At 38.0% G+C, this 18,429-nt stretch overlaps 1 protein-coding gene across 2 annotated transcripts in view; it reads right to left on the reverse strand.

Moving 5' to 3' along the window:
- Window positions 1-237: 237 nt before the first annotated feature.
- UBE2K (ubiquitin conjugating enzyme E2 K) overlaps window positions 238-18,429 on the reverse strand; it is a 63,536-nt gene continuing 45,344 nt past the window's right edge. For both annotated transcript variants that reach the window (XM_077815734.1, XM_077815735.1), the window contains 3 exons: window positions 11,272-11,371; window positions 6,000-6,128; window positions 238-5,562 (listed from right to left, as the gene is read on the reverse strand). In XM_077815734.1, the coding sequence (XP_077671860.1) occupies window positions 5,488-5,562; window positions 6,000-6,128; window positions 11,272-11,371 (304 nt within the window). In that variant the 3' untranslated portion in view covers window positions 238-5,487. The remainder of the gene's footprint in view (window positions 5,563-5,999; window positions 6,129-11,271; window positions 11,372-18,429) is intronic.

Genomic DNA, 18,429 nt, shown 5'->3' on the forward strand with positions numbered 1-18,429 from the left:
TACCATAGCTATAGTATTCTAGGGCTTCATCAGGTCCTAGCTGCAATGTACATGCTTTTTTCTGACCTTGGTTTCACCTCATTACACTGATTTATCTTACTTGAACAAGAAATGTGTAAGCCTTTTTTTGACATCAAAGTTACCTTGAACTTCATTCCCCCTTTTTACATGGTGCACTGCCTCCCAGTCCATCTCAGATTGAGGAAGAAGTGTTACCAGAAATCAGATGAAAACTGGTTTCAGGGAAACATGCATTTATTGTTAAGCATTCCCAGTGAAAATCAACATCTTTTAAAATGTGTATTTATTTAAAAAATCATTTGTGTACAAAAGTGTTGTGTAGTTTTTATTCTCAAGACAAAAAACACTGATGCTTCAGTCCAGCCCACTCACCCTTTACAGGAAATTAAATGCTCAGTAACAAACCTTCTCCAGTATTCTTTATTAACTTTTAAAAAAATCAAAATTTGAGATGGAAAAGGTCTCACAAGTGGGATTCTTCAACAGTTGAAATCAGCATTCCTATGATAGCAGCATCCTTCTGCACGAGCAGTTGTTGCAAATTGTAAAACGGATAATACAGCACTTTCATAGTACATTTCCTCATCTGAGAGTTAGGTATTTCAACTTACGTTTTCAGTGAATGGTTCAGCCTCATAAACAATTGGCTAGCTATTTTTTATGCTGCCCACAAGCAGGTAACGTCACAGTACAGTGCAAATTATTTGTAACAATTGGTCCATGGGTAACAAATCTGAAAAGTAAAGTTGCTGAGGTTGCCTACAGAGCATTATAGTTGAAATAACCAAATGAGAAGCAACACATACCTTGCATGTCTAATGATGTATCAGCTAATGAAGCTGTAACAGTAAAAGTGGGAAGGTCATAGTATATGTTTTTACTGAAATATGTTTAATATGGATCAGCAGTCTAATTGAAGACAAATGATAAACACTTTTCTGTCACCAAAGCAACATTTGGAAAATTAGGCTATTAACAGTGAAAACATCTACATGCTCTTCCCAGAAAAGCTTTACTTCATGTTTTACTATTGTGATGTAGTAAAGAGCATGGGAAAATGAACATTTTTAACTGTCCTCTGCTTAGCCAATTGCTGTCACATGTTCTACAAAACAATCCATGATCACATCCACTAAGAGTCTTTGGTTTCTCTACACAAACATTTAGTTCTCAGCAAGCTGGGGTATAAATCTATCATGTACTAACAGTTCCTTACAGTACTTGGAGCTATGCTGCTTTGAAACTGGAGTAGCTCAAAGCACAGTAAGGAACTATTAGTACGGAATAGGTTTATACCCCAGCTTGCTGAGAACTAAATGTGTGTGTAGAGAAGCCCTTCCACTCCAACATCACAATCACCTAATCCCATTTGTCCCCCTTGAACACGTGTTCAAAATATTTAGTTTTAGTTAACATTGGCCCTTCCTGGGCTTGTCTCTAACAATAAGCTAGGCTCTGTTTGTTGCTTCCATAGGAAGCAAGCAATGGGCATGCACACGGTTAAGCTGCCCCTGGCTCTGAAAGCTGACCTCTTCATATTAATGGTATACAGCCACCACAGTAAACAAGAGCTTTTACTTGAAATCGTATTTTGTTTTCCATTAAGTAAGTGATCTGTACTCTCTCACCTGCCAGGTCTGACTTCCAGCTGTTTTATGAAGGTTAATTTTGCATAGTTTAAGTGTTTCCATTATCCACATCACAGAATGTAGATCTGCTGTTTCAAGATAAGTCTCTTTTTGGCTAATGAATTTCTCCTTTCAGACACCAGATGCAAACATCAGTGTTCCCAATCCTAATTTACTTGAAAGAAAAAAGTTAAATACAATGAAAATCAAGAACAAACTTTAAGTTCAACAAAATTTGTAGTACCTAATTCCATAAATAAATACTGCCTGACTGATTACAGTCAAGGCCCCATGTACTCTGTGGCAAGCTGGACCTGAATTCTGCTATAAGGCCCCTAGTTTAGGCAGTACTCTGAGACTGGAAACTTGTGGCAAATTCAGGTAAATCAGAAAATGGAGCCTTTTACTTAAATGTGATGTAACATCAGTAGTGTCCTTTTTATATTGTCCGTAAGTTTTAATTTCCCTATGTGAGTTTCTCATATTGAGAACTTAGAAATTGTGGGGTTTTTGGCAACTAGATGGGGTATAAATAGACCTTTCGGCACCCGTGAGGGAGCTGAAGCTATTGGCAATAGGAAAGGCAACTTTTCTTTGCCTCTGAATAAGGTCAGAAGCTACTTCAAAATTTGTGAGGGGCAAGAAAAGACTGGAATTTCTTGTTCACCAACAACACTATCCAAAAACAACTGATAAACTACATTAACTAGATGTTGGTGCTAAAATGTTCAGCAGGGAAATTTAGCTGACATTTAGGGAGTCACTAAATTACAGCATTAACACCTATTGAGATAAATGGGGTTGTTCAGACTTCACAGTTATTATTTTAAACTGTCTGCTTGCAGACTAAGGAAGATGACAAGGCATCAATTTACATTTAGAAATTATTTGCAGCCATAATGCCTAGATGTTTTTAAACTGTAAGTGTAAATGTGCTGCACAAATCTGCAGCAGGAGTAGATTGTATAGCAATTCCACAGTCGTGAATGCACAGGGCCCTGAATATAGAGATGTTCAGTCATAAAAAAACGGAACTACAATTTAGTCTTTACAAAGTTACTATGTTAAAACACCCAAACAGTAAGAGATTCCTAAAGTTCATCCCTGGCTGCAGTTACACTAATCTGGTACAACATAACCTTATATTCAACTCTGCTAGTTACCCAAGAATAGAAAAATGTTCCTTACAAAGGATTCAAATTCATAGGGACCTCACATTATGAATGTCTGCTTAATATTGGGTCACTTCCCCATCCAGCTCAAGACACTTCCTTGCTGCAGCATCCGAGCTGGCACTGAGTCAAGTACCTTAGTTACTAAGTCCATGGGAGGAAAGGACATACTGGCATTTGAACAGAACTGTATTAGGAGAACAGTTTGCAATACCACAAAGAAAATGAGGTACTGGGTGAAGGAAATAGCAGGAGAAAAATCCATGATGGGGAATTGTTTCAGTGGTAACAGTGATGAAGTAAAGCAATTCCCCACTCTTTTCTTCTCTCTCCACCCTCCCCCCATTCCATCCCATCCCCTCCCTTATATGCTTGGAAAACTTTGCTCTGATTATCATTTGAGATGTGCTCACAGTCCTCTCTAAGAGACTAATCCTGTTATCAAAATGACAGGTCCAGAGGCTATAATTAAGTTTTATGTCCCCCAATGATTTCCAAGTTCCTTTCTTTGATAAATAGCAGTGAAGAACAAGGGAAAGTAGTAGTCAGCCATTTACAATTACCACCAGGGTAAATAACATGTAAATGAAATGATCAAAATGTTCTTATCAAACTATACATAACAGAAAAAGACAGTAACTTGAGATTTTAACACAAATGGCAAAATTGCCATAGTTTTCTACTGTTTCCAGCTATTACCTAACAAACCAGTTGAGCAGTAGCAGCTTTTTAATTGTTAACAAAAATAAATAAATATCAAGGAAAAACAACAAAAAAAAGTCTTGTTTCCTTTGGCATCTCTGAAAATGACTTACACTACTGCAAGAAAATCCAAGAAATATGATCAATGAATAAAACCTTAGAAAGCAGTACAGAAAGACTATAGCAACTGTGTTTAGTATTGCACGGATGGGAGTTAAAAATTTACTGTCTGTGTTCTGCAAGTATTTTTAAAGTATGAACACATTAGATAGACTACTGCAGGGAGTAATCCTGCATTAGTTAGGTCTTTTCCATCTCTATTTTCTAGTTCTGTTCCCCCTACTACTTTGCTCCAGGTGTTTAATAATATTCCCCATTGCTTCCAGTATCATTTACAAACTGGATCTTCTATGAAGTATGACACTGTTACAGCTCATTTTATAGTTCAAGCAAAATGAATGTACATTTCCCCCCACTTATTAGACTATTGCTTAAGAGAAGACAGTCACGGAAAAGAAGCCTTTTATGGTACACTATCATCCACAATCCCCAGTCTTTACTCAGTTTCTATTTTAGCTGAAAGTTTCATGTCTGATGTATTTTCAGAAGTATCCAACTGTATCCATACAGACATGACAACTTTCTTTAGATGGATGTACTACTGTTTGAAGTTGCAAACTAATAATTTTCAAGCTTTTAAACTCAGGATGAAATGTAATTTTAATACGAATAGAAAGACTGACTATTTACAAGCGAAGGTAATTTCAGTTCTCGTTTATCAGAAACATCAATCCAAAAGAAAGTTAAACTGAGAACACACTTCTACTTCTATGTGCATTTGAAGTATGTACAGTAAGAACACCAACACCAGCCTCCATGTATCAACTAGGGAAAAATGCAAACGAGTGAATTTTTAAAGTACCTGGTAAGCAATCCTTATACTGAAGCTCAAAATAAAGCTAGAAAGCTGTTGCAAAAAACAGCTGATTGCATCACAGCAAGTACTCAAAGAAAAATATTTCATTAGTTTTTTTAAATTCTCAGTATATGAGAATTGTTCAGTTGTTCTTCCCCCAAATCCAGTGAATTTATACTATCCAAATTTATTTAAGGAGTTCTGACCTCTATATAACAAACAACAAAAAGCAGCTCCACTTTTTTGTGCTATGTCCAGACATACCAAACTTTTATGATTGTGTAGCAAGTATGATGGTTAAACACATTTACTGGTTATTCAAAATATACCATTTAAAACTACTGTTAATGGCACCCAGACCCACAGATTATGGAAGGGAATCCAGAATGATATTTTAGGTGTGTGTTGTTGGAGAGGGCAAATAAGCAGATTTCCCAGTCACCTGACTAAGAAAGAGGTTCTGAACAGGTCACCATTTTGAACTTTTGATAAATCTTGAAACTGCTTTCAGGAAAAAAGTTAACAAGAACATTCAAGTACTTAAATGGTGCTCTCTTCAGCTACCCTATCTAAAATGTCTAGTAAAGTACAAGCATGCAAATATAGGTCAATCCACAGGCACATAGGATCCATGTTAAAAACAGTAAGATAGATGGATGAGTGACACTAACAATTTTGATGACTTTGACACTCAATGTTATCTGAATAATTAAATCAAAATCCTGAAGCAAATTCCTGCTAGTCTTGGTCACACTGCTAAACACTAAAGTAGGCATGTTCCCCCCCACCCCATTGTTTTAGCTGAGCTCAAAGAATTTTTACAATATTTAGTAAGAAAAAATTAAAGTATTTCCCCTTTTAAATTTACACAGACGTTTAATTAGCTTTATTTACAGAGCAGTTTTTCAGTCTCCAATAGTGCTTAGATAGCATCATCAGGCAAGAGTGCCAGTTTTAAAAGAGAATCTAGATAGAATCCTAAAAATAACAGATGGTGATGCTCCTCAGAAAGGGCAAGCTGGACTACAGAAGCAGCTCTTTACATGGCTCAGTTACTCAGAAGTAATTCTGTTGCAGTCTCTACATCCCATGATTTTGAAGACAAGGCCACTATTACTGCATTCTGTAAAAACAAAATGAAGGAAGTGAGATTTTTCAGGGTGTGAAGTTGCTCTTCACATAAACCCAGCTGTAGCACTGAAAGTCAGACTGAAAACTTTACACATTTATCAAGATCTATATTTGCTAAATTACCAGTCGTTACAGTCTCAACTGAGAATTTTTAGCATTAAAAGCATAGTAATTTTCATTTTATAATTAAATGAACAGATTTTTCTAAGTACTTTATTAGTACATAAGACATCGTATGTTAAACATCCAGTCGTTGTCACCAAGAAGAAAAACAGTCAGCAAAATAAACTGATCAGATTTATTGAGGGCTATGAAAATAGCAAACCTTTTATTATAATTTGAGCTATAGCTCATATTACATATATAGCTGCCCTGCCCCTAACTTGTAAAAAAAAAAAAAAAAGTACACATATATACACACATACTTACCCTATCAAAGCCCATAGCACAAAGGTTTTCTATTTTTTTGGTGTATTCTGGACTAGAAACTGGTGCTCCAGCATACACATGTGCCCAAAGTCGAGCTGTCTGTTTGAACATTTCTGGGTTTTGTTTGTACTATACAAAAAGAGAAAAAAGTAAATCCATATAACTATTTAGCAAAGTCCAATTAAAAGGCTAGCTGATTTTGGTAAATTCCATTCTGTAATTCCTTCTATATATAGTATCTTCAAATCTTGTAATTAGTCGTAGTTCCAAAATGAAATTTGGAGTTTTTGGTTTGTTGTTGAGGATTCAAACCTACACAAACATTACTCACAAGCATCAGGTAACAATGAGTTTGCATTTATATTCTGATAAGACAGTTTATATATTTTACATGTACAATCAAATTCTGCTCAGTTACTGACATAAAGCCAGAGTAACTACACTGATGTTTGTCCAGATACGCAATATGCATAACCAGTGTAGCTGAGAGCAGAAACTAACTCACTGTGTTGTAATGTTCACTGAATTGCGCACACACTACATTTCTTACAGCGTTTCCCCCAATTATTTTTTTTTAAAAAAGTCTTTTTTTAGAACCTTCATTACTGAGAAAAGGTCTGCAGTGTCTCAATGAGGGTTGCCATTTTACTACTAGACTTCCTCCTGGGAAGTAGGTATATTGATATCATTGGTGACAAAAAAAGGAGCTGAGAAACAGATTGTCACATGGAAATGGCTGGAGGCCTGCCACTGTTTTGAAGGTAGGTTTACTTACTAGAAAAATTGTGTGGAAGATGTAAGTGTTTACACTAATACTGCCAAAAAACAAATTCTCATATGTAATAGAACTTTACCTTAAAACAACAATGAAAGTTTCCAGCCTGTGTCAGGCATTCGAAAGCTGAGGTATGCTTCATTTGTCACAAATTACATTTTCAGATCAGCAAGATAGGAGCGCCCTGTTTTAGTAATCCTTATATTTAATAACAGTTTTTAAAATTGGAAATTTACATACTTTTAAAGCAAGTTTCTCATTTTTACCATATAAATTATAAAATAAATCAACTGGAATATAAATATCGTATTTACATTTCAGTGTATAGTATATAGAGCAGTATAAACAAGTCATTGTATGAAATTTTAGTGTGTACTGATTCGCTCGTGCTGAAAAACAAGGCAAATATCTAGATGAGTTGATGTACCCTCTGGAAAACCTCTGAGTACCCCCCGGTTGAGAACCACTGGCCTAGGAGACCAGTCATGGACGAGAACCCCATTGTGGTAGGCACTATACACCACCTCCATTGCCCCAAAAAAGTGTGTCCCTGTCCCAAAGACCTTACAATCTGTGTCATTTGTATAATCTCAAAATGAATTATACATTACAATAATTTAAGAAGCAATGCTCCTTAAAAAATGCAATGGTAACAGATGAAGATGACTATATTAAGGTTGGGGGAAGTCCCCTAAACTGGAAGCAATCCACTTCATGAAGTGGCCAATAAATAGCACTGTATTGTCATTACAACTGAAGGAAAGTTTAAACAAAGCAAATATTCACAAAAAAGGTTTGGTCTTTTAAAAAATGAATACTTACACTATTAATAGCATCCTAAAGTTTTTGCCTGTTTTTTCTCTGAGACCCAAAAATAAATCCATGAAGGTTTCTTTTCAGCTATATTTTCAAATACATATTTCAGAACACTATTAGTTCATTTGTTTGCTTTCTAGGCTTCATTTTGAGAAGAGGAAAAGTTTAAAATTGTTTAATAGAGAATGTTTGCATAACAACCTTATTCAAGTCTAGGTTTTAGTGCTTCAAGAACATGCACAAGAGTCTGTAGTTACTGGTAAATATCTGGCTCTTGATTGAATGGCCAAGAAATTTAGAAGAAAAAATTTGCATCTGCATCTACATCTAGATCTTTTGATTGCTGTACTATACTTAAAAGAGCTGCAAAGTTCTAAAACTAGACTTGGTTGTGCACATTTCTTGGCTTTAAATCCCATTATCTGCAGGAGGCGTAGCTGGAACCCTATGTCTATTACATGGAAATGTGGTAATTCAACACGTGTAAATAAATTCATGAATTTAAAATGTTTATAAGAAAACATGCAGTGTAGTTATAGCCACATCACTTCCAGGATATTAGAGAGACAAGATGGGTAAGGTAATATCTTTTATTGGACTAAATTCTGTTGGTGAGAGAGACCAAGTCACACAGAACTCTCCTTCAGGTACTCCCAATGTATAGCTAACTGCAAGACTGAACAGATTGTTTAGCATGGGTAAAAAGAAAAGGAGTACTTGTGGCACCTTAGAGACTAACAAATTTATTGGAGCATAAGCTTTCGTGAGCTACAGCTCACTTCATAGGATGCATTCCGATGTAGCTCACAAAAGCTTATGCTCCAATAAATTTGTTAGTTTCTAAGGTGCCACAAGTACTCCTTTTCTTTTTGCGAATATAGACTAACACGGCTGCTACTCTGAAACCTAGCGTGGGTAGTCAAGCACATTCTCAGGGACCATTCAAGATAGAGTGACCCATTAACACCTGATACAGTCCTCATCCTCAAAGGAAACCTGCACAACACTTTCAAAAGACGAGCCTGGGAGCTTAAATTCATAACTCTGCTAGAGACTAGAAATCCTGAACTGAACAGACACACTGAATTTATGGCTTATTATAACAAGCTGTAACCCACTAACTCCCTCTTTTTGTCATATGATGGCAGGGATGTTAACAGGCTGTCGCCTTGAATGGTCCCTTAGAATATGTGTTAACTGCTTATGCTAAACAATCTGTTCCACCTTGTATTTTAGCTGTGACACTGGAAGTACCTTTTCCAGACCAGAAGAGGAGCTCTGTGTGGCTCGAAAGCTTGCATCTTTTACCAACAGAAGCTGGTCCCATAGAAGATATTACCTAACCACCTAGTCTCTGTGAAAATGACATTCCAACAAGCATGTGAGGGATTATCCTTGTGAATGTTTAATCTGTAAATATATAAAATATATTTTATATAAGTATATCTGTATTTATTTTGTATAACAAATTATATTTAAATTAGTTTCTTTGCTAACTTTTATTCTTTATACTAACACATTAGTGACAGTTGCATGTAAAAACATCAACTGTTATAATTAAGAGCTAAATCCTTATACCTTTGCAAAACCCAGTAAAATTACCTTTCTGCAGATCTTTGCAGGTAGTGGGGGCATCAAAATCCTCCCTACAACAGCAGAGCCACAGAATCACTGGGCATGCCCCCACCAGCCCACCATAAAACCCTGGTGTGAAGTAGCACATAGCACTGCTCCTCAGCACTCAGTGATTTAGCCCAACAGAAGAACTTTACAAAAAGGTTTTTCATTTCTGAAGATAAAACCTCTTCACCCTCAATATTGCTAGAAGATTGTTTGACTGCTCTTATAAATCCCACTGTCAGTATGTAGGGAGGGAAATAATATTTCAGTTGTCATTGCTGGAGCAATAGTTTTTATTTTAACCAAAAATGAAACCCCCACCAATGTGAGAGCAAGGATGAATGTACATTTAGCAAGGAAACTGGTGCAGACATGCTTTGTACAAAATATATGGTAGCCCTGCTTGTCTTTGCAACAATTCAGGCATGAACACAGCAACTCAGGCTCTGAGAGAACTGCTTGGGTGCATTCACTCACACAGCAAGCATTACAACATCGTTATATCAGTGCTTTCTAGGACGTCTGCACCTGCTACTGAGAGCAGGAACTTCGGTGTAGTTTCTCAAACAGCTTCTCCCAGGTAGCGAAGCATTGATCTCAATTTGGTCTGTCTGCTTTTTTCTGAAAGTCAGTTTGGCATAATAGGGAACTACTGTAAAATCTTTCAAAAGCCTGCTAGCTTAGAGTGACAATCAGATAGGGGGACCTGACTAGAGCTGGGCAAAATGTAGTGGCATTACAACGTTTTGGTAAAAAAAGTTATCTGAAAATGTTCAGTTTTGGTATTTTCAATTGTTTGCTTCACATTTTGTAAATTGTATTTTAAAAGTAAAAGAAATGCTTCAAACTAAATAAACTATTTTGTTCAACCCGCAACAATTTCTTTGACTTTTCTGATTTTTTTGGACTTGCCAATGAACCAAAATGCCCATTATTTGCTCAGCTGTCATCCTGGCACCCTTACTGCCTGTCCAGAATTTCACAGGTATGACTCCACACTTTTAACCATACTCTATAGCAGGGGTTCTCAAACTTCATTGCACTGTGACCGCCTTCTGACAACAAAAGTTACTACACAACCCCAGGAGGGGGAGGCCAAAGCCTGAGCCCACCACCTGTGGCAAGGGGCCAAAGCTGAAGCCCAAGGGCTTCAGCCGCAGGCAGGGGGCCTGTAACCTGAGCTTTTTGGCCCCAGGCGGTGGGGCTCAGGCTTCGGCCCTTGGGCCCAGCAAGTCTTAAGCCAGCCCTGGTGACCCCATTAAAACAGGGTCCCGACCCACTTTGGGTCCTGACCCACAGTTTGAGATCCCCTGCTCTATAGGATGTTCACATGTAAGTTAGATGTACAAGTTTACTAGATACTGGAAGCACTCAGCTTTTTTCCTTTGCCACTGTGAAGTACGACCTTCACCTTTTACCCTCTGACTTACAGAAGCAATGTTTGGGTCTTTGTTCAACAAAAGTTAACAAAATGTTCACTTGTGGATTGATTGTATCTAGTTTTCAACACATTTTTAAATGGCCACACATGAGTTCTAGTAAAATACATTACACTGAGGCTATTTTCAAACTAACGCTACTTTCTGTCTCTGTATACTGGGCCATACAGTTTTACAAGACAACTACAATTCTATTAATATCAATTAGGTTATTAACTAAAACAGTTAATTTTAGAGTCTGCAAACATCAAATACATAGGATGCTTCCTTCATAACTCTTTAGATTATTTAAGATGAAATTTTTTTAATTCAATGTAACTTTTCATTATGCTGTTTACTCTTTGCATTTCTCTCAGACTAAATAAGGAGAAAAACAAAAGTGAAACTTGATTTTATAATAACCAGGATCACTTCCAGGTTCTCAATGCTGCACTGTCGGGGTTGCAAAAAATAGCAAAGGAGCAGGGTTTTTTTAAACAGTTTGTCATTTGGCCTTAAAATCTATAAAAGCTATTATCTCCAAAAACTAAATTTGGTATGAAATATTAATAGACAAGGTCCCTTTAAGAGGAAGATAATTAATAAAAGGTTTTTGTTTTACGTAGTTCACTGAACATCTTACCTGATTTGCCACTACTGCATCTTGTGGATCGTCTGGTTCTGCAGCTGCCAACAGTGCTTGCAATGATAACAACACTGTCCTTAGAGTCATTGCTGCTGCCCTAAAATTGAAGTTTGAAAATGGCTTTACTGAAATCTGGGTCTTTTTTTTACTTATGTTCGATGTGCTCTACTAATACCATACAAAGGGAACAAAAATACTGGGAACCACAAGCATGAGTAACTTGGAAGTGCAGCAATTTATAATGGGATACCATTCATATTCTTTTTAGAGTTCTTAATGTGTATTTTAACACTCTCCCTCTTCTTAATAATACTTTCTTAGAAATCAGGAACTAACATTTCCCGGTTTAGTAGTTTGTCCTTTTTCATTTTGCAAAAGATTACGTTTGCTTCTGATTAAATAAAAGCCAACTAAAGTCTGCCTCCTTTTCTTCTTTGCCATCAGCATCACCAGTGTCTAATGTCAGCATCGCTCTGCGAATTAGATTGGTTACTCAATGTGTGTTCCCTCCGCTGGCTTTCGGTCTCTAGCAAAATGGCCAAATGATGTACAAACTTACAAAAGCAGAGGCTTATTTGTTTTTAACTTTTTAGTAACAACAGTCCAAATTTTAGTGGCCATTTAATTTATAAAAAATATTTCCCCCAATTTTAATCAATTAATTTTGTAAATATATTTTAAACTTAGCTCTAAAGTTCATATTATCTGAAGAGCACTAGCATAACTTTTCTTCATGTTAGGCTGAGGGCACTGCCATAATTTTAACAAAAATGTAAAACATTAGGATAGAAAAAATACTCCTTAAGTCACCAGGCAGATTTGGGCCTTGATCCTGCAATAAGATCCAGGCCAAGAGGCTTGCAACTGCAAAGAGCCCTACAGAGGTCAATGGTGATCTAGAAATGCTGATATTTGACCACAGAAATCTCACTGCAGGATGAGGGCCTTACTCAACTCAAATTCAATGTGCATTTAGAGTCAGAGGCTGCAGGAATTTATGTTGAATCCCAGACAAAACACTGAGTTAAAATTATAAATAACTATAGTCAAATCACTCAAATCTCATTTTAAAATTTTAATAAAAAACCAGAAGTTTGAAAAATCTGGAAATTTATATTTAAGATTTCACATTTAAGCTTTACTCTGAGCCAGTGCCCATCCCTCGATTTACCTAGAGATTCAGGTATATAAGATGTATATGCGACAGATGTCATCTTGGTCAACATACTGGATATTAAACCAGGTACCCAAAGAGCTAAAAGCATGAGTTTTCACAGATTCAGCTGAAAAGTCAGGCTGTATAGCTGGGGGCTGTAGTCAACTCTTACTGTGGATCACGCTAGGGAGAGAGGTGGACAATGCCCAGTACAGTACACATACAACTATTTTACATTTAGGTACTTTCAGAGATGGTACACAGAAATGAGTCTCTTACAACACAATGTTTGAGGCATGTATGGTTATGAAGGAGGAATGTGTTGTGAAATATGAGAGGCACATTATTCTTTGCAGTTGGAACACAGACAGCCCAACTTTTAGTTAACAGTGGATCTGAAAGTTGTTTCTGGAGGGCATACAGAGAATGAAAGGAAATGCTGTAATTTCAGTTGTCAAAGTACGGGTGGAGAAGAGTTTGGGTTGATGGCACAGATCTGATGAGTTGGAAGGAGTTTACAGATCTATATTTCCGGTAGAAAAGTTCACAATGTGTTGTCCATAATGGTAAAGAACTGTGGCATGACAATGTGGCTGGATGCAAAGAGACTGTTGGTGGACAGACAAAATATAGGTGCCAATACAATGTCAGAATTAAGGTTGTTTGTGGAACCTTAACTATGTATTTCCAGGTATTTTTAACTTCCTCGAAGATTTTGCCTGGGAATTTCTTTAACATTATAGATAATCCTCCCTCCAGTTCCTTGAGGAACTGTGGTATTTTTTTCTCCATCAAAATGCAAATGATTACATCCCAAGTGGCATATCTTGTCTCCTGCTTGGTAGTATTACACCCTAGTTTTTCACAGCTACATCTGCCACCTTCTCGAAGTCCCTCAAGCTGACTTTGCAGACTTTATTAACTCTGCAGAGGCTCTAAGCTTTGAAAGATTAGCTACAGACTTTAAACTCCTACAAAGGTAGTCATACAGCCTTCCTGCTTCCACAAAAGTGAAAGTTCTCATTTTTCAAACGCTCACTTTTCTCAAATATTTAGGCAGATATTTCCAAAAATTTCAGATTGTTTCACTTCCAGCAAAATGCCATATTTGATGTTACAGGTAGAATTTTTTTTACTTATTATTCTAAAGTAAATTGGAGATTGACTGGCAAGATTAAAAAATAAACAGGCTTATAATGAATATTTAGTTACTAAAGCAGCTCTTTAACCTTGCTATGAAATCTTAACTATGCAGAAAATCATATCATAATACAAAGCATCTGAATTTTTTTTCTTCAAACCATGATAGCACAAAACTGAGTACAGTAACTCACTTAAAAGTTGTCCCAGTTAACATTGTTTTGTTGTTACGTCGCTGATCAGTTAGGGAACATGCTTGTTCAAAGTTGCGCAATGCTCCCTTATAATGTTGTTTGGCAGCTACCTGCTTTGTCCACTGCTTGCAGGATTCTCTGGAAGAGCAGCCCCTCCTTGTGGGGATTAGAACCAGGGGGGGCAGCAGCTTCTCCCCCATCCCCGATCAGATCCCCTACATTCCCTGTAAGGTATGTGGCTCAGCAGCTGCCCAGCAGCAGTTCAGCTGTCCCTCCGCTGACCTGCTGCTCCTGCCCTGCCCTCTGCCTTGGAGCTGCTCCCGTGAGCTTCCTGCTTGCTGGGGGAGGGGGGTGCTGATATCAGGATGTCCCCCTGCCCGTATCCCCTGGTTTCCCCTCTCCACAAAGCGGAGAAGGGGGACAGGACTCAGGGACAGAAAGGAGGGAACTTGCTGGAAGCTATTGCTTCCTGTCTGAATTGGCTGATCTGCTTAAAAGGGCAATGTACTTGAACTGGGGTCAACGCACTTAACGGGATATGGCAGGTCTCTGTCTGTCTCTGTCTCATGTACGCACCCCTCAGCACTTTGGAAAGTCAGCACCTGCGCAGCTGTGCATGAGCCGTCAGGAGGAGGGAGTGGTGCACTCCTGCTGGATAGCATGGGCTCATCCTCATGTTCAGTTTTTGCAGGAAAGTGTTTGCAGCTACTGCCCTGCATCTATTGTGTTTCCTCCCTCCTGCCTCAGTCCATGCTGCCTTGTAGAGCGTGAGGAGACATTAACAGCAGCGTATTAAGGGCTCAGCCAAGTGCTAGTTCATCATTTAGCAGCAAGGCATTCCCTGGGAAATATTCCACCCTCTTACTCCACCACCTCAACCAAGCTTCACAATCATTCATTGCCGTGTACAATATTAAACTGTTTGTTTAAAATTGTTTAAAACATATACTGTTTATGTATATAATGTCTTTTGTCTGGTGAAAAAAATTTCCCTGGAACCTAGTCCTGCCCCACCTCCCCATTTACATTAATTCTTATGGGAAAACTGGATTTGCCTAACATCGTTTCACATAAAGTCACATTTTTCAGGAACATAACTACAACTTTAAGCGAGGAGTTACTGTACCTAGGCATTGAAAACACTTTTATACTTCAGTGTGTTGTGAGGGGAAAACAGCATATGCACATTGTGCAGCAAAAGTCTATAAAATCATAATGTAGCTGTTAATCCTACCAAGAGTAGATTTTGGATAGAATTGATCTAGACTATGGTTTGATGACAAACGTAAAATTCACTACAGTATAAGTTTCTATTTACTATAATGCTTTTTCTATTCAAATGAATATTTGATGAGCATGCTGAATCTTCGCCTGCAGCTCTAAATAGGAAAATAGTTTTTCAATTTGTAAAACACTTAGATGTCACTGAACTCTAATCCTTTTTGTCTTTGTGTACTTAAATGATCATCATCACAGTTTTTGCACTTAAACAGATTTATGCAAGGAATTTTAGAAGCTGCGACCAGCTTTGTATATACTATAAAATCTAACTAAAGCTCTATTTCTCAGCCAAACAGCATTTTTACTACATTGTTTCCATTTAGTATAATTTTATTTATTCAAGAGGGACTTTACAAAAGATCTACCACCAGTAATTGGTTTCATGGTTACTTTTTCTGAACTAAATAAAAGTTATTCTGCACTGCCCTTTATGGAAGTCTTCTCAAACTAATGGAGAAGGAAATTAATGATGTGTCACTGCAAATATTTAAACTGGGAATGCAGGTCAGGAGACCTGGGTTTTCAGCACAGCTATGCCACTGATAAGTCTCTTCGTATATCTGAGCCTCAATTCTTAACTTCTATCTCATAGGAATAAAGCTGATACATATATACCTCACAAGGGTATTGGGAGGCATAATTTGGTTTGTAAAGCAGAAAGAGATCCTTGGACAAAAGGTGGTATATATAGTATAGTGTGTGAGCTGAAGTAGAGTTCAGAAACTCCTAATTGCAGCCTCTGCAAAACGCACACCATGCTGTCTGTGATGTTAGGGATTGTCAGTCCCATGAAACGCTTGGTCAAGTCTGTCAGATGTTTGATGAACTTCTCATAAAGTGTGTTGGGACTTGATGGACTTCTGACATTCCAATTTCTAAGGTGAGCAATGCCACAAATAAACACCTCATCCAATCAAATATAGTCCTAGGCACTAGCTCTCAAATGACTCTTGAATTTTACAAATCTGAAGTTTATAGGCAAACTGATTCAGCTACATATTCGAAAAAATTAACTGGTTTAAAATGTGATTTCAGCTATTTTCCAAGTCCCATCTCTCAGCCGCGCCTCTCCACAATAAAAACATTGGAAAATAAGGAATGGTTACAAAAAACTGGTCATATTTAATACAAACACTTTACACTAACGTAACATCTTCCACTCTCAGGGTATCAACATGCTTTATGAATACTGATATAGCCTCAACACCTGTAAGATAAATTTTTCATCTCTATGCTTTAGTTTCCATATCTATGAAATAAAGCTAAATAACCTCCAAACAAGAAGTTTGTGGGACAGCTTAAAATAGAATTCTTGCTTCCTAATTCCCTTAATTACAAGGCACTTTTTCGTCCTCTTAGCCATCTAAAGAAAAGAGGGAAAAGATGTGGCTGCTCACGAATATATAGATGGAGATTAGAAAAAGTCAGCATCAGCTGCTCTCATTAGCAAAGAGGAGCAGAACAAGTAGCTATGGGTATAAATTATAAAAGGGAAAGCTTAAGTTGGTGGTTAGAAACAACTTTAAGAAGAATGGTGAGATAATGAAGTTAACTGCAAAACGTGATTGTGAAGTCGCCGTCATGGGAGATATTCAAGTCTGAACACCTATTAGGAATTATTTGAGAATAATACCGTTGCTTCTGCCATGATGCTAAGGGACAGACCATACAGCCCACCGAAAAGCTCTTCCAACCTAAACATTAGGATGCTCAGTATCTTATTTATAAAGGCTAATGGTAGATATAAAGTCCACATCAAACAACATGACTGAAAACTCAACAACATTAGACTGCCCAAGAAAGCTTACCACAAAGACCATTACTGCACACTTGTATATTCCCACTAGAATATTCCTGTTGTGAAACAACCATTACAAATATCTGCAGATATCTAACTTCTAACATTTAGATATCTAAATATCTAACAGATGTTCCAGGTATTCATATAAAGTTGAGTCTTTAATGCCAGTTAAGGAGCAATATCAGATAAATTAATTTTTCTTTAAGCCTAAAGTTTCTCATAGTAGTAAAACAGAATATTAGCCTGAAACATCAACGTGTTGTGTGGTGAGACTGCTTGATAGATCTCTTGAACAGACCACCATTAAAGTACCTCTACCTGAAAGAGGTTATTTAACAAGCCTGTATTCAAAGCTGAGGTAAAAGGAGTATTTACAAATTCACAAGCATGAGTATCCACAGCTGCAGAGAATTTCAGCTCCAAAAACTTACCACTGAGAGAAATTCATTAGGCTTACTACAAGATCATTCAAAGAAGCTACTTTGCAAGCTGCAAAAATCTCCTGCCAAGAGGAAATTTAGTATTGAAGCTAATAACACTATGTTAATCATGTTCATTAGAATATGAAAGCCATTATCCCAGAAAAAAATACAACTGTACAAATATATTCAACTATTTGAAGTTGTACCAGCCACAAATAAAACTAATGAAAATGAGCCCAGCATTACTGTTTAGGGCAACTACATTTCTATTTATCCTCAAAGACCCAGCAAGGGGACCTCCTCTCAAGCTTCCAGCTCCCCAGACACTGCCTTTCTGGGTGGAGACCCCACATCTCTCTCCCTTCTGACCAAGGTATTTCCCAGCTGCATAGTTCCCTGCCTTCACTGTGTCATTCCTAGCACAGACAAGATGCCTAAGGACACCTGCTTGCTTTCTCTTCAGAGATGGTTAATAGGTATAATTGCTACAATTATAAGGCACAATAGCACTTCCTACACAAGCCTACTTTATTCTTATGATAAAAAGTATTACAGAATAAAATATTACAAACAATAAAAGAACCTATACACATGCTAATAACAGGGTTGCCAGGTGTCTGGTTTTCGACCAGAACACCCCACCAAAAAGGGACCTAGGAGTTCTGGTCAGCATAGTTGACTGGACCATTAAAAGTCCAATTTGTGCAGGGCTGGCAGGCTCCCTACCTGGCTCCGTGTGGCTCCCAGGAAGCTACTGGCATGTCACTCTGGCTCCTAGGCATAGGGGCAGCCATGGGGGCTCTGCCTGCTGCCCCGACTTCGAGTGCTGGCTCCACAGCTCCCATTGGTGGGAACTGCAGGTTTGGCATCTGTGGGCAGGAGCAGCATGCAAAGCCGCCTGGCCATGCCTCTGCCTAGGAGCCAGAGAGACACGTCAGCCACTTCCAAGGAGTTGCCTGAGGTAAGTGCTGCTTGGAGCCTTCACTCCAACCCCCTGCCCCAGCCCAGAGCCCCTTTCTGCACCCCAAGTCCCTCACTCCCCCTGTACCCCAACCCCTGCCCCAGCCTGGATCTCCCTCCCACACCCTGAAACCCTCATTTCTGGCCCCACCCCCAGCCCAGAACCCAAAACCCCTCCTACACTCCAATGCCCTACCTCAG

The sequence above is a fragment of the Eretmochelys imbricata genome, chromosome 4 (assembly GCF_965152235.1).
Source record: "Eretmochelys imbricata isolate rEreImb1 chromosome 4, rEreImb1.hap1, whole genome shotgun sequence".
Classification (NCBI taxonomy): Eukaryota; Metazoa; Chordata; order Testudines; family Cheloniidae; genus Eretmochelys; species Eretmochelys imbricata.